The sequence below is a fragment of the Mustelus asterias genome, chromosome 6 (assembly GCF_964213995.1).
Source record: "Mustelus asterias chromosome 6, sMusAst1.hap1.1, whole genome shotgun sequence".
Classification (NCBI taxonomy): Eukaryota; Metazoa; Chordata; class Chondrichthyes; order Carcharhiniformes; family Triakidae; genus Mustelus; species Mustelus asterias.
Window position 1 is genome coordinate 55,843,828 of NC_135806.1, and position 22,643 is coordinate 55,866,470.

A 22,643-nucleotide genomic window follows, 5' to 3' on the forward strand; every position below is an offset into this window, starting at 1 on the left:
AGGACAGGGTGATTTGGTCGCTCGCCCTGTCTTGTCAGCCTGGATCTGAAATGTCTCAACTTGTTGAGACTTTGAATTGGATTTGATTTGATTGAATTGGAAAAGTATTTTAAAAAAAGTACAACTCTATCGCTTCTCGGCCTTTTGGCTAAGATCAAGTGTAGTATGGTCGGCAGCCCATGGTCAGCCGCACTTGGTTGAGGTCATTAGGTTACACTGAATCTTCATATGTTTCATATGAAGCAATTTTTAAAAGCGGCATCTCGGCCTTTTGGCTAAGATGCAAATGAGCTCAACTCTTGGAGGAGGAACCTCCGCCTTCTCCAATCAGCTTGGCTCATGTAGATCGGGCCCAGGACAGGGCGGTTTGGTCGCTCGCCCTGTCTTGTCAGCCTGGATCTGAAATGTCTCAACTGAATTGGATTTGATTTGATTGAATTGGAAAAGTATTTTTAAAAAGTACAACTCTACTCTCCGGCCTTTTGGCTAAGATCAAGTGTAGTATGGATTGGATGCTGCACTTGGTTGAGGTCATTAGGTTACATTGAAGTTTCATATGAAGCAATTTTTAAAAGCGGTATCTCGGCCTTTTGGCTAAGATGCAAATGAGATCAAGTCTTGGAGGAGGAATTGCTTTCCCTCCTCCAATCAGCTTGGCTCATGTAGATCAGGCCCAGGACAGGGTAAATGGTCGCTTGCCCTGTCTTGCCAGCCTGGATCGGAAATGTCTCAACTTGTTGAGACTCTGAATTGGACTTGATTTGATTGAATTGGAAAAGTATTTTTAAAAAAGTGCAACTCTACTCTGCGATGGAATTTTCATTTGTGGCTTTTATCGTGTTCACCTTCATTGCTTTCCATTTCCCTCTTGGTGTTTGACAAGGTGTTTACCAAAACTCGCTTTCACAGCCACATTTCTTTCCTCAGCAACAATATTGACATTTGTTCTTTTATTAACATGTTCTGCTATCTTACCTTTAAGCCACTATCTGCACTTTCTACAGTCTTTAACACTGCCATTAACTCTTCCTTTGTCGTCTGCCCTAACCATCTTTGTGCAATCTCTCCTAGCTCTCACCTATCACCCTCTGCCTTACAGTATAAAATCCATCACTTTTCTCCCTCTCTTCAGCTCTGAAGAAGAATCCTACAAACGCAAAACATTCTGTCTCCATGATGCTGCCAGACTTGCTGATTTTTTTTTCCCCAGCATTTTCTGTTTTTAGCTCGGCTACCATGGTTCCTGCAGTGAGAAACTGTATTAAATTCAGACCTTTGTCTCTGGTAGTATCAGGAATGGTGCTTAGCTCATTGAAGGTGGGATTTTCCAGCTGCGCTTGCCCCAAGGCCGGAAATTCCCACCCGGGGTCAGCGGACCTTTGCATGGTCCGCCCCCGCCCACTACGATTCCCGTGGCGGGAGGGATGGGAAAATTCTGCCCTGCGTTTCTGGGGCATACTTTGAGCAATCAATTTGATAGCACATAGGGAGGAGCCATCTCTGTCTATCTTCATACATGGCTGTTGGTTTACCTAAAATGAAAACAAAATACTCTGGATGCTGGAAATCTGAAATGAAACAGAAAATGCTGGAAAAACTCAGCAGCTCTGGCAGCATCTATGGAGAGAGGAACAGAGTTAATATTTTGATTCTGTATAACTCTTCAGAGCAGGTATGAGGGGGGAGCTCACTGTGGTTGATTGGCTAAGTAGAATAAAAGGTATGGTGGTATATAAAGGGTGGGAAACATGTACAAAAAAAAATAAAAGTTCAACAAAATTACATTCCATTTTGTAAAAAAACTCACCAGAAAAAAATCCATCCGTGAATTATGAGGTTGGTTTACCTGCTGCTCTTTTATCAACACAACATTAACATTTTTTTTCAACAAGGCAATCTAATAGTTTTATTGGCATTAGTGTGGCTACTTGTATATTGATTAATAATTTAGTTAGGAATCTATAGTAAAAGATCCTCTGGGAAAAAGTGATCATAATACAATTGAAATCTGTATTAAGTTTGAGAGTGGGATTCTCCAGGCCCAAACAAGAATCTTAAAATTGAACATCATCAGTTGTATAGTTGTGAGGGGAGAGCTGGCTGCAGTTGTTTGGGCAAGTATACTAAAAGGTATATAAATAGTGGGAAGTATTTAAGAAAAAACGAATCAAAATGTTGAACAAAATTACATTCCATTTAAAACAACACAAAAGTTCATCAGGAAAGATCCATTCATGGATTGTTAGGGAAGATAAAGATACTGTTATGTTGAAAGAAGAGCTGATAATGTTGTGTTGTGAAGAATAGCAGTAAGCCTGAGGGTTGGAAGTACTCCAGAAATCAGCAAAGGGCCACCAAAAATAGAAAAAGTATTATGAGGGTAAACCAACCAGGAATATAAAACAAATTGTAAGCGATTATACAAGTGTGTAAAAAGGATGAAAGTAGTTAAAGTAAGTGTTTGGCCTTTAGAGACAGAGACAGGAACAATTATCATAGAGAATGAGACAATGGCAGAGACGTTGAATTAACATTTTGTGTCTGTCTCCAGAGTAGAAGACACGAATTACATCTACTCCATTGTGGGATGTAGGCTTTGCTGGTTAAATCAAAATTGATTACCCAACCCAAATTACTCTTGAGAAGGTGGGTGGTGAGCCTTCATAGAATCATAGAATCCTACAGTGCAGAAGGAGACCATTCGGCCCATCGAGTCTGCACCGACCACAATCCCACCCAGGCCCTGTGCCTATAACCCCATGCATTTACCCCAGCTGGTCCCCTTGACACTAAGGGGCAATTTAGTATGGCCAATACACCTAACCCGCACATCTTTGGACTGTGGGAGGAAACCGGAGCATCCGAGAGAAACCCACGCAGACACGGGGAGAATGTGCAAACTCCACACAGACAGTGACCCAAGCCGGGAATCGAACCTGGCGCTTTGAGGCAGCAGTACTAAGCACTGTGCCACCTTCGTCTTGAACCACTGCAGTCCATGTGTTGTGGCAATACCCACATTGATGTTATGAAGGGAGTTCCAGAATTTTAACCCAGTGACAGTGAAGAAATGGCAATGTAGTTCCAAGTCAGGATGGTGTCTTACACACTTCCTTGAAGGGGAATCTCCATGTCTGGCATTCCCATGCATCACTGCCCTTGTCCTTCTCGGTGATAGAGGTTGTGGGTCTGCCAAGTGCAATCAAAGAAGACTTGGTGAGTTGCTGCATTGAATCTTGTAGACAGTACACACTGCTGCGACTGTGTATTGGTTGTGGAGGGAGTGAATGTGGTAGTAGGTGAATACAGTGGAGTCAAGCAGGCTGTTTTGTCCTGGATGGTGTCAAGCTTCTTGAGTGTTGTTGGAGCTGCACTCATCCAGCAAGTGGAGAGTATTTTATCATGTTCATGTTTTATGCCTTGTAGATGGTGGACAGGCTTTGGAGAGTGAGGAGGTGAGTTACTGTCTGCAGAATTCACAACCTCTGACCTGCTTTAGTAGCCACAGTATTTATATGGCTGGCTACGTTCAGTTTCCGCTCAATGGTAACCCCTAGGTTGTTGTTAGAGGAGGATTCAGTGATGGTAATGCTATTGAATGTCAAGGGGAGATGGTCAGATTCTCTCCTGTTGGAGATGGTCATGCCTAGCACTTGTGTGGTGCGAAGGTTATTTGCCACTTATCAGCCCATGCCTTAATATTGTCCAGGTCTCGGTGCATATGGACGTGGACTGCTTCAGCATCTGATGAGTTGTGGATGGTGCTAAGTATGGTGTAATGGTAATCTGGGGATAATAGGTAATCAATATTAGCAGAGAATAAGCATTGGAGACCTTGAAGGACTAAAAACAGACAAATCTCCAGGACTTGATAGCCTACATCCCTAGGATTTTAAAAGAGAGATACAGAACTGGTGGATGCACTGATTATGATTTGCCAAAATTTCCTGGATTCCAGAATTCCCCCAGAGGATTGGAAGTTAGCAATGGTAACAACTTTGTTCAAAAAAGGTGGGAGAGAGAAAACCAGGAACCAGAGGTCAGTTTACTTGACAGCAGTCAGGAAAATTCTGGAATATATTATTAAAGAAGTTCTAAGACACTTAAAAATATATCATCAGACGGAGTCAACATGATTTTATGAAAGGGCACTTGTTTTTGATATACCTATTGGAATTTGTTGTGGATGTAACTGTAAGGTTGATAAAGGGGAGTCAGTTGATGTAGTGTCCTTGAATTTCCAAACACCACTCGGTAAGATACCACACAACAGGTTGAAAAAGAGAATTTAAAAAAAAAATAAAGGAGCAAAGCTTTTAATTGTTGGTATTCAGACAGACTTGAGTGTACTCGTACAAGAAACACACAAAATGAACATGCAGGTACAACAGATAATTAGGAAGGCAAATGTCATGCTTCCTTTATTGCAAGGGGATTGTATTACAAGAATAAAGAAGTCTTACTGCAGTTGTATAGGACTTTGGTGAGATCACGCATGGAATACAGTGCACAGTTTTAGTTTCCATGTCAAAGGAAGGGTATACTTGTGGTACAGCAAAGGTTCCCTTTTGGCTAAGATGCAAATGAGCTCAAGTCTTGGAGGAGGAACCTCCCCCTCCTCCAATCAGCTTGGCTCATGTAGATCAGGCCCAGGACAGGGTGGTTTGGTCGCTCGCCCTGTCTTGTCAGCCTGGATATGAAATGTCTCAACTTGTTGAGACTCTGAATTGGATTTGATTTGATTGAATTGGAAAAGTATTAAAAAAAAGGTTCATTAGATTGGTTCTTGGGATGAGAGTATTGTTCTGTGATGAAAAGCTGAGTAAATAGGGCCTATACGCACTGATGTTTAGAAAAATGAGAAGTGATTTAATCAAAACATATTGGATGCCGAAGGGACTTGACAGGGCAGATACTGAGAGATCGTTTCCCCTGGATGAGGAATCTAGAACACTAGGGGTGGGCACAGTCTCAGGATAAGGGGCCCATCATTTAGGATCGAGATGAGGGGAAACCTCAGTTACCTCGTCACTTGTGAAGAGTTGTGGATGCTCCATTGTTGAATATATTTAAGGCTGAGTTGACAGATTCTTGGTCTCTCAAAGAATCAAACGATATGAGGAACAGACAAAGACCTGGAGTTGTGGCAGAAGATCAGCCATGATCGTGTTGAATGGCGGGACAATCTCAAAGGGCTGTTTAGTCTACTGCTGCTCCTATTTCTTACCTTATTACATTCTTTAATTACACAGAGAATAACATGGAGGCAGGTCATCAGGCCCAACTAATCAGCGTGTTCGTGCTTATCCTCCACATGACCCCATGCACCTTCTTAATTCCTATCTCCCTATATCTCAGCCACCTATCAAATTAAATGTTTTCATTTTTTTCTTGTTTTCTGTATGTTTAAACACAGTCATTTTGTAGATTCTCAATTGGAGTTATTAATAATATAATGAGGGCATGGTAAATAATATAGGGAACACAAAATATTTTTCATGAAATATTTTAGAAGTATTTGTCTTGATTGGGTGCTGCTCTCGATCGTACATGCTCTGACCATAATAACCAGTCTGATGTTTTCGTCCTTTACTTCAGTGAAACTCCCATTCTGTTTAGTTTCCTGAATTGTAGTTATTGAGTGATTCTTCAAAATAGATCTTTACCCTTGGTGGTGATAAAATTAAATTGTGCTACACTAGTCATCAATACAGTTAACGCTGGTGTTATGAGCACATCAGTCAGGTTTAATCTTCAGATTTTAATGAAAAGCATTAGTTTAACTTGGCCTCTACTTAGCAAATGGAATGTTGTACATAACAATTGTCCCATTTTTCATTCAGTTCTTCCCTAAACTTGAAGCATTTGTAATTCTCCCATGCAAATCTTACCTGAACTCTTGTAGCCCACAATACAGTAAAATACCCTGCAAAAGTGATTGTGAGTGAATACTACAACTGTAGCAATGCAAGTGTCAATTTAAATCCACAAATGTACAACAAGGTTGTGACTTTTCCTTCCATGCATTGTCAAAAAATAGAAGGCTAATACTTTGTCCTACATTGCTAAACAATATGTTTTGAAATCCTGCATGGAGAATCTGTGAAGCAAATGAACATAAATTTCTTGACATTTTGGTTCAGCTGGACAACTGTCTCATAATTAAGTATTAACTAAGGTTGTTCTTTTATGGGATATGCGACGTTCAGAGTGGTTCTTCTTTAAAGTGATGGAAAACTAGCAGAACTGAGCTATGCTACCACCTTTGCATTATTTTCCGAAGAGAGAAAATGGAGCTCTGCACATGGATTGGACCACGAACAAAACTTTATCAAGCTCACACTGCCTGTGGTAACAGGCTTTATAGTCTGGTAGAGGGGAATGCATCTCCAGTCTTTGTTCATGGAGTGATGTCTATCGGAATAAGTAAATCATTATGGGCAAGACAACCAGCCTGATGTCGATTTACGTAAAGTGACCAAAACTGCCTGGCAGCTCACTCAATTAATTAAATGAGACCCAATATTGCGCCGACATTGGATCAGGGCATGCGTTGACAGTGCACCGATTGTTATGTCTTTGAGATCAGGTCATCATAAATTTTTACCCTGGGGGAATTTTATGGAGCCTGCAAGAGTAGGGAATGTGGCGGATGAGGTGGGAGCTGAAATTTCAGTTTCCTGATGGGTTCGGATTTGTGTGTTTGTGGTGGATTGGCCCTCGTGCTGTCCCATGGATACTTTGAAAACATCTGCATGCCATGAATACTGATGATCTTAAAATGTTTTGTAATTATGTCTTACCTTCAAGGTTGAGTGATTGATTGAAGAAAGATCTGGAAGTCACCTGGACATAAGGGGAGGGCTCCCCCAGGCTGAAGGGCCTTTTGATGGAGGCGTGAGCCCATCCCCCTTCTCACCTGAGATCAAACTTTGTTTTTCCAACCCCCCCTCCCCTGATTTGAGACCAGGCAGGATTGAAGCAAGGGCAGGCTTCCCATCTGACTCCCTGCCCACCCCAGCGTAAAGTCACAACCAGATTGTGCGGACGGAAATCCAGAGGGAATCCCATTCAAGCAATTTCATGCTCCCTTTCTCCTGTCCCCTGGCTCAAAACCCTTGAGGGGTGCAGGGGGAACGTAAAATTTTGGTCATGGTGTTGTTGTGAATATCACTGTAAATTGGAATATCATCTGGATCTGGTCTGGAAATCAAAACTACTGAAAGTGAATAGCAGTTTACTTTTTAACCTGTCTAAGCAGGCTGCACTGGCTGGTTTCCCCCCATCCACACCCCAACCACTACCAGTTCAGTGCATGGAACAAAGTTTTGGTGAGTCTTGGCTACTGAAGACACCATCCAGTGGTTAACGTTGGTATATTTTTAAAATGCATGTTGCTCTGCTGACTGCAGAGTCATATCTGTACCTTTCCCAAAATAATGCAACGTGGTGCTTTCTATTTATACTGTATGTGCTGTGCAAGGGGCAGACTCATGTGCAGAATACGTTGCCTTGGTGACCTTCAGCTGTAATCAACATTGCATTCACAAATTGAGTTAATTCTAGAGTGGCCTTTGGAAATGCAGATTAGTTACTTCTCAGTGGCGCTATAGATGTGGCAGTGGATTATACAACTCATTGGGAAAAAAGTAGTTCAAAATTCAGACTAACTACCATTCACATTCAGCTATTTTTAAGAATTGAATTTCATCAGTTGCTGATAGACCCCTAGATGGAATCTTAGGCAGTTAATGACCCGAAAATTTAATGGGGAGGAAAAAGATATCAACAGTAAGGTTTGAGACAAAGTGCTTCCCTTGAAATTCTTTGAATTGACGGCCATGTCAGTGACTATTGCAAATCATGTGTACATGATCTTTGTGTTTCATAGGTTATTATGTTACCATGTCATATTATTGACTGAAATAGCTTTGTATTTTGGTTATTTAAATATATTTGGCTCGGATTTATTTAGTTGCTGTTGACAATGCTACATTGATCTTGCTGTACAATTCTGAGAATTGAAGGGGACTCTGAAAGATTGCTGTGTGGGCTACTTGAAGTTTGTGATCAGCCTGGGAAATAAAGTGGAGAATGCCAGTTTATCCATCAAAGTGGGGAATTAACAAGTTGGAGAATGCAACATTTTTCCGCTTGTCACCCTTTGACAAAATCAAGGCAGTTCAGGTCAGGTATGACATGGGTCAACTGAAAAGGAGAATTCTCTTTCATTGTCCTGATGCATCTAAGCTCCAGAAGAACACCTCCTACTGCTTCAGTGTGGCATTTCAATTTCAGGTCAATTTTATGCCGCAGGCTTATGTGCATTGAGAAGCAAATTTAGACCATGCAAACTTATTTAACCTATGATCCATAACAGCTGCCGTAGAAAAGAAGGAGACCTTTATCCTGTTTGTCTGGATTACATTCAAGCCTAAGTCTTAGCGTTCGAATGACAGGAACCTGACATGCATTGCCACCCAAACATATGTTAATGCCGTTCATTTAAATGTGCATTAGTAGTAAATTCACAGGTACATAAAAGGTAGATTTTGAACTTTTTTTTCCCTTTTTAAAATTTTCCAGATGGGGTTTATTCAAATTAATGAAGAATTTATATTTATTGAACCTCTGAATCACACCTTGGCTGTGACAGGATATGCTCATCGCGTATACAGAAGGAAGCGGTCAATGGATGAAAAATCGGCAGAAAAACAGGCATCACAACCACTGTGTGGAGTTTATACAGGTATACATTTTTGCAAAGAATTCTTGAGGCTTTGTGTCAAAGGACTCATGATAGAAATGCATATTTGAGGGTCAGTGCAGCTTGGTTGCAGTATAGATCACTTTGTGCTACGTGTCCTAGAAATTGTACTTGTAATATTGGTGGATAACAGCTGGGCAACATCATTCAAACATGGAATGTCATTCACACATGCTAAGAGTTCACTTGCTAATATTGCCAACAGTAATTTCCAGTTAATGACTGCAGCTTTTAAATTGTTGTTTTCTTATGGCTCAGAAGTAATGTTACTATTTCGGTTTCAGTATTTACCTGGACCCCTATAACCTCAATAAAAAGGTATAAAGAGTCACTTATTTCTCGGATTAAAACTGCTGCTAATAATTTTATAATCTCAGGCATAATAAATAGTGGGTGGCTCATCTTTTTTCCATCAGTGCTTCTTTTCTGAAAATATATATTGAAGTATCAGCAATATGACGAAGAAACTTTGATGTATAACATTTTGGGGACACGGAGCAAATAGATTATCAGAAGATTTTAAAAGTAAGAAGTTCGACCTGGGCTGAATTTTCCGTTTTTTTGACAGAGTGTCGACTCTGGCAGTGTGCTGCCCACCTGCTCCACTGCCAGCTTTGCTCCCCCCCCCCCCCCCCCCCCCCCCCACCCCAGGAATGTCCCCTAGCAGGGTGCAGAACCCAGGAACTGCCAGGGTACTGCTCAGGTATGATCCTCTTACCCCCTGGAGGCTATGTTTACCTGTGTGGGTTCTCTTCACCAGGTTCCCATTCATCAAAAGCTGTTGTTAAACCTTGCCAACATCACGTCATTGGGGAGCAGCGATGGGGGGTGGAAATCCAAATGTGGGGGGGAATAATACAGCAAGGAAGCCTGTTAATGATATTAAAATGTATTGTAATGGCGTTCCAATCTTTCACGGCAGGAACACCATTATGTAATTGACGGAGCCGAGGACACTCTCAACGGGAAATCCCGACTGCGTAAAAACCGTCTGGGCACTCGCGTTGGATTCTCCGTCCTTGCTGCCATTCTCACCTCCTGGAATCAGGAGTGGAAAATCCCGGCCTTATATCCCTATCTGCCATCAGATCTCTCCCTTTTAGCTATTTTCATCTTTTCTGTCCTGAAGGATTTGATTCTCTGCTGTATAGACTTGACCGGTCCAATCTCCTTGTTAACCAGAGACTCCTTTCTTGACCAGTCACCTGAGACTGGCATAACACTGACAGTTTTGCTACACCAAACTTCAAAAAAAAATAAGAGCATTAGAAGTGGGAGCAGGAGTAGGCCATTTGGGCCCTTGAGCCTGTCATTCAGTAAGATCATGGCTGTTCTGATTGTGGCCATAACCCAGGTTTACTGCCTGCATACTCCACCCATAACCCTTGATTCCCTCGTTGATCAAATTATGCCAAACTCAGTCTTGAATGTATTCAATGACTTAACCACACTCAGCCCTGATCTCTGGGGTGAAAATTCCAAAGATTAATGAAAAGATATTTCTTCCAATTCCTGTGTTAAACGAGCGATCCCTTATTTTGAAAATGCCGAGTAACTGTTGACTGATATGCAACTTTAATGTGTGTGAAGTTCTCCTTAAATGGGTGGGACAGTTTGGGGGAATATGGTCAGGTCTTTAAAATGTTGAGAGGCTGTTGTGTTAAGCATGGTATTTAATTTGGCCATGAGCATAGGACGTATTAAACATTGAGCCACAACCAAGACTAGGGGCAGAATTTTTCGCCCCTAGTCCATGGCGTGTTTTTAGGTGACCAAGACAGCTTGTCATTGGCTACCGATGGAATCTTCTGGTCTCGCCGATGTCTATGGCGTTTTGTGTGACTCACCCGTTTCATCACCAGGGAACTCACCATTTGGTTTTGTTGTGGGATGGGAGATCCTACCAGCAGTATAGGCCAGAAAATCCTGCCCTAGGTGTTTAGCAGAATAAATAGGACTTTAACTGGCTGGTAATAGCCTCAAAATATTATTAGTGGCCTTACTGCCTCATTAAACTGCAGAAATGTAGCCAGTGATATTCTGAAGAAGGACTGCTGAGCAGTCAATGAACCCAATTTGTATTTTAGATTGGAATTAATAGGAGCAAGGGTTGTTTACACTTTGCTCAGTTCCATGAGTGACAGAGGCAAAGAGGCCCACACCAGGTTCACTTAAAATTAATATACTTGAATTGAGGTTTTGCACACCTTGCAACTTGTTGGCCTGATATAAATGATGCTAGGACCTCAAAATATCGACTGTGTCTTTGTTATTGTTATGAATGATGAGTCCCGAATGTCAAAATTGACTTAAGAATGTGATTTTATCAAAAGTAGTTAGATAAAGTAGAATAGGAGGAGGCTTATGGGACACACAAACATTAACATTGACCAGTTGGGCTGAGTGACTGGTTTCAGTGCTGTAACTTCTATGTAATTAACACTGTTTCACTTAGCTACCCGGTAACTGTCTTAAGAAATGGGATTGAAGGTTACACATGCAAGTATAGACAGATAATCAAGAAGTCCTTAGAACGAGATATTCCTGAATTGCTGAGACCAAGGAAACATCATCTATTAAAAATGACCCATTTTGAATAGTGAATAGCTAGATAAGAGAGGTTGTTGATCAGATTTTGAGGTGTACGTGAGATGTGATTTTGAATAAGCTCGGATGTTTTAGAGAATTACTAAGAATAAAAGAAGTTTAGCATGGAAGAAGAAACTTGAGGGGTAAAATGCATGCACAGACATAGAAACAGAAAATAGGAGCAGGAGGAGGCCATTTGGCCCTTTGAGCCTGCTCCGTCATTCACTATGATCATGGCTGATCACCCAACTCAATAGCCCAATCCTATCTTCAATAGGATGCACAAGGACAGTCGCAGAAATGTCTAGTTTTTTTTCCCATTGGTTTCCATAGAGAAAAAGATGAGGTAGTGTAGCTAGCAGCCACTTTCAGTTCTGTACCTCTGCCAAAGTTGAATTGTATCCACACAGTTATTGGAGGAAGCTTGAGCAATGAAGATGATGAGCGAGTTTCATTTATGGTCAGTGAAGACAGTGAGGCCAAAAATAATAATAAAGGAAGAAGGAGTCAGGGTGGAAACATTAAAGGTAAAGCTGGTAAGTTGTTGGCTAGATTTACAAAAGAAACACTGAAGCCTTAGAGAACTGAAAGAAAGAAGGAGGGCATTTTAACCTGACCTGACCAGTGAGCAATTGACGGGATCGGTTTGCTGCCTGTTTTACACACTTCTTGATTTTACTTGCTAATAAATTCATGGGAAATAAAACTGGGCAGGGGGCTGACTGGGAGACTGCTCTGATCCTGTCAGTTTCCCACTAGGTGGGTTTGATTAAAATGGTCGACAAAATCTTTGCTCATTGATAGGTATAGAGAAATCATGATGTAGCAAGTATTATATAGTTCACATTTTTCTATACAACCATGGACTATAAAGCTCAGATGAGGGATATTTAAAAAAATGCAAGTTAACCAATTGTAGAGCCATGATTTTTGGATGGTCACATGTGATTGCTTTATTCCCTTATGTTTATATGCAGCACTTTAGTATATTTAGATTATGTTCAGACATGAAAGATCAAATGGTCTTTGCGTGCTTCATGCTTTCTTATGACCTTGTGTGTTTATTTGGTGTGAGTTTGTATATGGATAAGTGTAATCTGTCTAACTGTCTCTGGATCACGTGGAGTTTTGTAATTTATTCTTCACTATTGCTTGTTTGAGGAATATCAGTTTCTTTTTAAAGAATCCCTCGGAGAGGTTGTAGTAGGAAATCTAAGAGTTCGTAAGAGTGTCATACCTGTTGGTAAGTTCACTAAACTCAGCACCTTGCTCAGGTGATAGCGAAAGAATAAGGGATTTTTTTTAGTCTTTACTACTGTGCAGAATCTTTTGTAAGCTTATAGTCAAAAGGTAGACAGAGGAGGAGATGGGGCTTGATTAGGGACCAAGAAAGGGAGCAGGGAGGCTGAGGTATTAAATGGTACTTTGCCTCTGTCTTTACTAAGGAAGCAGGTGCTGCCAAAGTTAGTGTTAGAGGAAGTAGTTGCAATGCAGGATGGGCTAAAATTGATGAAGTGAATGTATTGGCTTAAATTAATGTAGTTAATGGCAATAAGTCACCAGGACCAAAGGCATGCATCCAAGAATGCTGAGGCAAGTAAGTATGGAAATGGCAGTATTATTGACCATAATCTTCCCAATTTTCCATAGAGATGGGAATAGTGCCAGAAGTGCGATTGTTACACCGCTGTTCAAATAATGCTGCAAAAATAAACGCAGCAACTGCCGACCAGTGAGTTTAAGCTTGGTGGTGAGAATGGTTTTAGAGATGATAAGCCTGATTTTGAAGCCCTGAGGAGGTTGGGAACAGAAGCAAGTGAATGCTGAAAATGGTGCTGCTAGCCTGCCTGCAGATGATCTGGTTCCATCCTGCCCCCAGACCACTTTTCTTAAGGCAGGATGGAGGGCCGGCAGGGCTATGTGCCTTCATGCTGCAGGTCACCAGGCTCGGTAAGGGTATATGTGGGCAAATTGTTGAAGGTGGCAGGGCAGGTTGAGAAAGTGGTTAAACCACAGATGGGGGTTCCTAGGTTTTATAAATAATGCGTAGACTACAAAGGCAAGGCTGTTAGTATGTATCTTTATAAAACATTATTTCAGCCTCAACTGAAATCTGGTGCTCCATTTTGAATATTGTACTTAAAGGATGTGAAGGCTTTCGAGACGATGCAGAAAACATTTACAAGAATGGTTTCAGAGATGAGTAACTTCAGTTTTGTAGATAGTTTGGAGAACTGGGGTTGTTCTCCTTGGAGAAGCGAAGTTTGAGAGAAAATGTAATCCCGGATCAGTATCCTTTATCCGTCAATCTGAAAACCGAATACATCCAAAATCCTCACTTGTTTTGAACCTCATTGACCTTCAGCACAGAAAGACTGTCCCAAATTGATATGACCCCAGCCAACACAAACTTCACCCATTTCATCCAACCTTTAACGCAGGAAGTCTAGTTGTTGTGTGCATTGTTTATCTTGCAAACCCTCTCCTACAAGCATAATCGCAGATGGCGCCATGGACAGGAACTTGTTACAGACACCCTGTATTTATTACTCAGTGGTACATTTTACATTTCTAACCGTTGTATTTACATTACTATAGCAAGTCTAGGCTTCGGCTATTGTAATCTAAATAGGCTTAGTCCTAAATGAGGTATCTGAAAACCAAAATTATCTGGAATCTGCAATGCTATCAGCCCCGAGGGTTTTGGATAAAGGATACTGGACCTATAGAGGTGTTTAACATCATGCAGGGCCCAGACAGAATAGATAGAGATAAATGATGTCCTTTGACAGAAGGGTCAAGAACCAGAGGATACTGATTTAAGGTGATTGGCAAAGTAACCAATAGATAAAAGTATTTTTATGTAACAATGGTTAGAATCTGGAATGTGGTGGGAGGCAGATACAATTGGGACATTCAAAAAGGAATCATATAAGCATCACTAAAAAAGATGGTGGGGCTATGGGAAAAGGACAGGATCATGGGACCAACTGAATTGCTTCTGCAGAGAGCCGACATAGACACAATTGGACATTGGCTTTGTTCAGTGCTGTAACCATTCTGTGTGTGTGTCTGTGTGTGTGTCTGTGTGTGTGTCTGTGTGTGTGTCTGTGTGTGTCTGTGTGTGTGTCTGTGTGTGTGTCTGTGTGTGTGTCTGTGTGTGTGTCTGTGTGTGTGTCTGTGTGTGTGTCTGTGTGTGTGTCTGTGTGTGTGTCTGTGTGTCTGTCTGTCTGTGTCTGTCTGTCTGTCTGTCTGTCTGTCTGTCTGTCTGTCTGTCTGTCTGTCTGTCTGTCTGTCTGTCTGTCTGTGTGTGTCTGTGTGTGTGTGTGTGTCTGATACTAAAGACAAAAGTCCGTACCCAATTCAATTCTCAATGTTTCCTTGCATTTGAAGCTATGTAAGGTAAGTGGAATGTGCAAGTAGTTTATTAACCATACTTAATACTTCAGCACATCGAAGCTTAATGAAATCTTTGTGATGGGAGGTGGAAGTGATGAAGATCTGAATTAGGACATTCGTCTGCCATGTTCTTACCTTTGCATTTATCACCCTTCACCAGCATAACAAATATTAGCTTCTGCATAATTCAATTTGCATTAGTGTCTTTGGTCTATGTATACACATAATGGGCCCGATTTTACCATTTTCATTCTAAGTCCTGAATCTGGGCGCAATTCAGATACGATTTGGAAATCTGTTCCCAGGCACCCCCATATGCACTTAGCTTGAAAAAAAAATTACGAGTCTGAATCGCGCTGTGGGCGGGGCTTATCGTGCCTGAAACGATTGGAGTTCTGAACTGCGCATGCGCAGTGAGAAAAAAAATGTGAAAAACGCGCCCCTGTCACAAAAACGGGAGCGATGGCCCCCACAGATATCGCCCCCACCCCCACAGCATAACTGTCCCCCTTATTCCACCCCCCCCCCAGCTATCCAGACCGATCGCGACCCGCTGCCCCCTTTCTCCCCATCGATCGCCCGCAGAGTGGCAGCGGACCCCCTGCCCACCCCCCCCCCCCCCCAACGATCTGGCCAACCTCTGCCACCCCTCCCCCAATCAGAGCGCGATCTGGCTCCACCCCCCCCCCCCACCAGAGATGCATCTGACCTACCTCCTCCTCCCTCCTCCCACCAGATAATGATCTGATCCACCTCCCCCTCCCCCCTCCACCACCGACCTGAGTGAGCAAGCCGTTGGAAGGTCTGAACTTACCTCTTAAGAAGCTGGAGCGTCCGAAACAGACCTTTGCTGAGCAGGTCTTTTTTGCGCCGAATCTGGACATGCGAATGTGATGGTAAAGGAGGAAATGCTGGTAAAGTTGGGCGGGCAGCCTATTAATTCAATTTGAATGCATGCAAATCCATTTAAATCAATGTTGTGCCCATTTCAGGCGCAAATCGGATCATGGCCATTTTCGGGCCTTGGTAAAGTGAGCATCTGCGCGGACGCAGATCGCGTTAATGGCCTCACGCCCCACTTTACCACGTTTTAGCTCCCAAAGCCGAGCCCAATGACTCATTTTGATATTCTGCCTTGAGCAGAAGTGGCCAAGAAAATGACCTTTGATTTAGTTATTTTTATCTTGCTTTGAAATGCTGTGCCACTATTCACAATTTTATAACAACCTGAGCTAACCGCTTCAACATGAAGACTAATTATAAGTAAAAAGGCTGCGAATGTAATTATTTGCAGTGGACAATGTTCTGTTTACCAGTTCTTGCCAGTAGGGAAACCAGCGAACAATGATAGCAGACCTGAACAGGGAACCTTTGTTGTGGACTCAAATCATGAGATTAATCTACATCTGAGTGGCTATTTGAAAGACATTTATCAGTGGATAATAACATAATTCTGGATTGTGATTATAGCAATTATTACCATATTAATGTCTATTATCAACCTAAATTAGATAATGACCTCCTACACTCAAAAATTGCTTTACCATATGAAAGGAAGTATTTTAAATAAAGATATAATATTCTTTTGGTTAAAAGATATTTAGTGCAATCCCAATTCTGCATAATAATCCCTTTGTAGATCCTTCAGACATTTTTTAGATCTAGCTCTTTAGAAAATAGCTATTTGTTTGGCACGGACCAAAGTGGAGAGGTCGGAAAAGACAAAAGGACTGCGGTCTACCTCAAAGGATCTATGAATTTTAACAACATTTTTAAAAAACTGGTAGAATCCAGAGAGGAATAGAAATCAAAAAGTTGGGAAAAAAAGTATGTCTTCCTCCTTCTCCTTCTCCTCTCTGCAGAACCCCGGCCCCGACGAACACCGATTTACAGCTTTCTTAATTATAGTGCTAAGTCTGAGAAAGTGAAGGTGATCAAAGACCTTTTTCCTCTGGATTTTAATTATTCTGTGGTATAGCCAAGCCAATAAACATCAAAAGCTCCATTGGCCTGAGTACTTGGAGGTCTATGTGCTTTGTAATGATACTGCACACAGTTTGAACTTCTTTAACTTTTCCCTGAGAAATCTGACTGCAGAAATTAATTACTTTGTGCCTACAGGTGAGCTGGTTGCATTTTGATTACCTGGGACAGAGTGGCTTGATGGTTAGGGTTACGGTTTCCTTTGAAATTTAGTTTGATTTAGGGAATGCTTGTTGATGTGTGAAAGTGCACTTTAAACACTGGAGTTGCAATTTACAGCCTGCTTGTTATTTTTCTGGCTGGCGAGTCGTGTGATAGAGACTCCTGAATTTTATAAATGTCTGTTAGTCACCAGATGTGTACCAAAAAAAAAATCTCCTGCTGTAAATTTGATTCAGTCTGCTGTGATGACGTCTGGTTTTTGATTCACTGGGTAATAGAAATGGCGGGGGAAACTAAATGAACCACTGAATTGATCCCTCATAGATTTTGACTGATCTGGTAGAATATAAAAGTCTATTGCTGTCTCCGCAAAGGCTTATTGTATTTAATAGTCCCAAGACTTAAAGGTGGCAATAATTATAACACATTGTAAGTCTTTCTTCAATGTCCCCTTTTGACTGTGTTGCCTTCTGTTAGTGTCAATCATGTCTCATTCGTTGCACTATTGCCTCTGACTTAGAAAGTTATGTCGCCCTGTTTCACTCCAGAAACTTAAGTATAAAATCTGGGTTGAAACTCCAGTGCAAAACTGAAAGAGTGCTTTTTGTTGGATGAGACGTTAAACTGAAGCCTCATCTGCATAAAAGATCCCATCACTATTTCGAATAATGGAAGAGTTAGAATCATAGAATCCCTAAAGTGCAGAAGGAGGCCATTCGGCCCATAAAGCCTGCACCGACAACAATCCCACACAGGCCCCATCCCCGTAACCCCACGTATCTACCCTGCAAATCTCTCTGACAGTAAGGGGCATTTTAGCATGGCCAATCCACTTAAACCACACATCTTTGGAATGTTGGAGGAAACCGGAGCACCCGGAGGAAATCCACGCAGATATGGGGGGAATGTGCAAACTCCACACAGACAGTGACCCGAGGCTGGAATCGAGCCCAGGGCCCTGGAGCTGTGAAGCAGCAGTGCTAACCATTGTGCCACCATGCCTCCCGTACATCCTGAGAAATCTTCCTCACATCCTGCGAAATATTTATCCCTTAAACAACACCATTAACAGATCATGAAATCATTGTGTTTTTGGGAGCTGTCTGTGAACAAATTGACTGCTGTGTTAACAGTGACTACATTTTGATTCCTTTGGCCATAAAACATTTTGGCTGTGCCGAAGCCATGAAAGGTTCTATATAAATACAAGTTGTTTCTTCTTTCTGTGTGTAGAAAAAAGTATGTTCCTTTTTTCTCCACTGGCAAATTTATTTTCAGCTTCCCCAAGTGAATCCATCACTGTTATTTACCTTAGCAAAGATGGGAAAATGACCAGCCCACAAACTAATTCACTGTGATTCTTAACATCAGTTTATTATCAGCTTGACCCAGGCTACTGTGGTCTTTTACCTACCAGCTGTAAACTGAAAGCTTAGCTGGGAGGCAGATGTGCTGCAGCCCCTTGCTTCATGCTGACATTCTAATATTCTTCATTGCCTGAACTGTATCTAAATAAATGCAGAATAATTTTGTTTTTCGTTTGCGCTGGTGAGTTACATTTTCAATATTATTTTTATAGACAAAAGAAAATCCAAAAGTAGAAAACAAATGGACAGAGGAAGAGGAAGGAGACACACATATAAATTATCTCATGACTATAATGTGGAGACTCTTGTTGTTGCTGATACAGCAATGGTCAACTATCATGGAGCGGATGCTGTCAGGAGGTTCATACTAACTGTCATGAATATGGTGAGAATCAATTGTAGAAAAATTACTAACTCAAGATTAAGGGCATTGTTCCGAGCTTCTCATGGGCCTTGTTTGAATTGGCAACTCTGTCCGCTTCAGAGACTGAACCCCAACTCAGAGGAATTTTGTTTGGGGAGGTGGCCTGCCTCCCTGAGATTTCCTCAGCACCGGCTGAGCATAACAGTTACTGGCTGGTACAGCAAGTGAGAGGAAGTGCACTGGTTGTCTGCCATGAGTGATTCCCACTTGGAACTAGGCCTCCGATGTCTCTGAGAGCTCAGACGTTTAAGGTTTGGATATGTTCCTTGTTCCCCTTTATGAAGAGGGCTTATGGCCCACACACCCCATCCTTTGGGGGTGGGTTTGTGTGCTGAAACCCACTCTGGATTGGCATGGTCTGCTGCATTTTGTGGTCTTTCCAAAGTAGAATAGAAAATGTCAAGCAGAACCATCTTGATAGAGAAAAATAGGTTAATGTTTTGAGTGTGCACCTTCATCAGGAATATGTTAAACTGTTTTCTGTTGCTAAAGGAATTAAGTGCATCTGACTCACCTTCTGATTTCCGGGAACCTTTCTGAAGGATGCAAGTTCAGAGTATGATAGAATACTCTCCACTTGCCTTGATGAGTGCAGCTCCAACAACACTCGAGAAACTTCAGTCCCAGATGATGCTGCAAAGCCCCCATGATAGGCATCCCATCCAACACTTCAAACATTCACTCACTCCACCCCCAAGGTAATGTGGTTGCAGTGTTGTGTACCATCAGCTACATGTACAGCAGCAACATAGTGAGGCTTCTTTGACAGCATCTTCCACACCCACAACATCTACTGCCTAGAAGGACATGGGAACACCACTACTTGCAAGTTACCCTCCAAGTCACACACTATATTGGCCTTGAAATATATTGCCATTCCTTGATTGTCGCTGGGTCAAACTCATGGAGCCCTTAAGCATGATGGCTGTACCTGCACTATAAAGACTACAGTGGTTCAAGAAGGTAGCTAACTGCCAGCTTCTCCAGGGCAATTATGGATTAGAAATAAGTGCTGGCCTTGCCAGTGATGCCACATTGTATGAATGAATGATCATGAATAAAAAAAACACAGGGATAGATATAAACTTGGTACAGCTTAGTACCTCGTTCATGAGCTAATGTGAAAGCGTGGAAGCTAATGTACCCACGTAACTTGAATACATTGACACCTTCATTCTCTTAACTAATATCCTGCTACTGGGACATTTTCATCAACATTCTTTTTTGTCAAATTCTAGTTGCAGTGTTCATTTCAGCTGTCATGGTGATTAATGTTTCTAGATATCCGTGCATCTGCTTCAAACACTTTTTCTTTTGGTCCAAACTATTTTTTTTCTAGGTTTTCAATCTGTTCCAGCACAAAAGTCTTGGCATACAAATGAATCTCAGAGTGACAAAACTTGTTCTGCTTCACGAAACCCCGGTAAGAATAATATCGATTAATTGTGGAGTGTAAGAAATGAAGTGTCATAATGTGTAAGATCATACTGTATAGCGGCTTGAAATGTGAGCTGTTTAAAAAAAAAAATGCACAGCAGCTGTCCCATAATTTAAACCTGCTGATATCTTAGTACGTCTCCGGCACTACTTGTCCGTGCATGTCTGCTCATATAGAATATTCTCCGGAACAGGTTCAAGATGTTAGCTAATATTGATGTTAGAAGCCCTTGACTTATGACTATTGTTCGAGGATGTAAGAGGCCTTTGTACTCGCACTCTTTTCTGTTTATCAGACAGGGGTTGATTTTATTTCTGACTCTAATGGCATTAAGCTCTTCTTATGTTGCTGTAGAATACGATACATAGGAGGAGTGTTAACATGGTAGGGTTGGGTGTAGTGGGGGTAAAATGAGTAAAGGTTCTGAGCACACGTGTAATCCGGCTCCAACCGGCCGAAATCCGGGTTTTACTGAGGTGGGACACGGGGTAGAGGCAGCAGTGTTCCCTCCAATTTTCCTTTGTTATGCCACTCCATTTGGTGCACTGTGCAATCCCTTTTAAGATTGAGATGTTTCTTTAATTAATTTGATTTATTATTGTCACATGTATTGGGATACAGTGAAATGTATTGTTTCTTGCGCGCTATACAGACAAAGCATACCATTCATAGAGTACAGAGGGGAGAAGCAAAGGAGACGGTGCAGAATGTAGTGTTGCATTCATAGCTAGGGTGTAGAGAAAGATCAGCTTAATATAAGGTAGGTTCATTTAGAAGTCTGGTGGCAGCAGGGAAGAAGCTGAGTCGGTTGCTTTGTGATTTCAGACCTTTTATTCTTTTTCCCGGTGGAAGAGAGAATATCCAGGATGTCTGGCTGCACTTGCGCACATCTTAAAGAGATTGCTTCTTGTATGCAGTCTGCTGTGTCCTGCACAGTATGTTCTTGACAACTACACGGCTGTGCATCTTAGAGGGAATGTTGGCAGCATCTGACCCACCACCAGGCGGCAGTTTGGCATTTTAAATATGTTAATACGGCTGGATGCCATGGATTGAACCTGCTTTGCAGGTTAAATTGTGGTGTTGAGGAAAAGGCGTGTGCCTTCACAGCACTCCTTGTGGGTCAGGAAGAGCAGAAACCTGGCCCCTAGGCTACTCCAGCACCCAACTCTGACCGACTGCACGAACCACCTACCCCAACAGCCCCCTCCCACACTGAATTTTGGAATTGGACTTGGAATCCCTCACCTCATCCAGCTCCCAGCAGATTGGAAAGAAAATATTCCCCGTCATTCTATTTTCCTTTTTTGCTTGTGTTAGTTGTCAGTTGAATGGAGCAGGACTAGTAGAATAAATTGCAGTTATTGCTTTATTAATTTTGGTTTTTGTACTGGCTTATGTAGTATGATGGCTAAAACAATTTTGGTGCTGGTATCTAAGAGACCATGCTTAATGGCATTTTCCAATTGCTACAGACATGTAAAGGAAACAAAAATTTCACTATTCTTGCACTTAGCCAGTTGCTATGAAAAGCAGATTTCCATTAGTTGTCTCTACTCTGAAATTTTCAACTTTTCTGTTTCTCAATTAACCAAAATTCCTACTTTATCAAGATTTAGTCTGAAGAGAAAGCATTGTATTCAAATGAAGCCATATATTATCCCCACAATAGTACAAAGATTGTGACATTGTAAATATATATATATATATGTCCTCTTCCTTCACATATTTGCAATATATCAGAGACATCAAATTTATTTGCCCTGATGTTTCGACTGGAGGTTGCAATTCGTGAGCTGCCCATTCAGATTAAGATGAATGAGGCTCAAACTTTGTCTACCCACCTCCTCTGAAGAATTTTGGCCCTAGCTGATCCACAATCAGTGCAGATCCTTCTTTCTAATGCTGCCGCCACGCTATCCACACAGCAGGAGGGCCTATCTGCTTTGCTATGGACCATGTGATACAAGCAACCGGCTCCTTTCTAAAGGGGGGCAGGATGGTTCCAAAGCGGCTTCAGAAAGCCCTTTAGTGCTCTCTCAAAGTTTGTTGCAGCCACTTCTTTTGATAAGTGTTTTCCTCCTCCTGCAGTCTGTGTGTACTTGTCCGTTAGGAGGTACTGGTGGCCTTTAACCGGCATCAAAGACACCCAATATCTGGCCGCCTAAATGGGCCAATGCATCATATGTATGCTCCAAGAATCTAAAACTAATGATGCACAGTTATCTGACTGCAGCATCAAAACCAAATCGCAACTGATTCGAAAGAGCCTGAGATTTTTCAGTGTGGACTGGAATATGATTCTATAAATATAAACCTAGAAATCAGAGTTCACAGTGGTTATGTTGAATGCTGCTGTCAGCTGTTTCTCTCCAAATTTTCTGTTTGGTCACTGGCTTAATTAGGTGGGTAGAGCCTGGTAAATGCACCACAGGACTCCAGCATGTGCTGCTCCGCAAGCTTGGTTCCTGCATACCGAAGAGCTCCCCAGCCTCCATTACTATGCTGCAAACT

General features: G+C 41.8%; 1 protein-coding gene, 1 non-coding gene and 1 pseudogene across 2 annotated transcripts in view; all 3 read left to right on the plus strand.

Annotated features, from left to right (window-relative positions):
• LOC144495299 (A disintegrin and metalloproteinase with thrombospondin motifs 19-like) overlaps positions 1–22,643 on the plus strand; it is a 461,034-nt gene that overhangs the window by 7,864 nt on the left and 430,527 nt on the right. The window contains exons 3-5 of the mRNA XM_078215388.1: positions 8,587–8,749; positions 18,480–18,652; positions 20,031–20,114. Of these exons, the coding sequence (XP_078071514.1) occupies positions 8,587–8,749; positions 18,480–18,652; positions 20,031–20,114 (420 nt within the window). The remainder of the gene's footprint in view (positions 1–8,586; positions 8,750–18,479; positions 18,653–20,030; positions 20,115–22,643) is intronic.
• On the plus strand, positions 129–301 carry LOC144495369 (U2 spliceosomal RNA; annotated as a pseudogene).
• On the plus strand, positions 466–661 carry LOC144495388 (U2 spliceosomal RNA). The gene has a single exon (XR_013498245.1). It is a non-coding gene; the product is annotated as a U2 spliceosomal RNA (small nuclear RNA).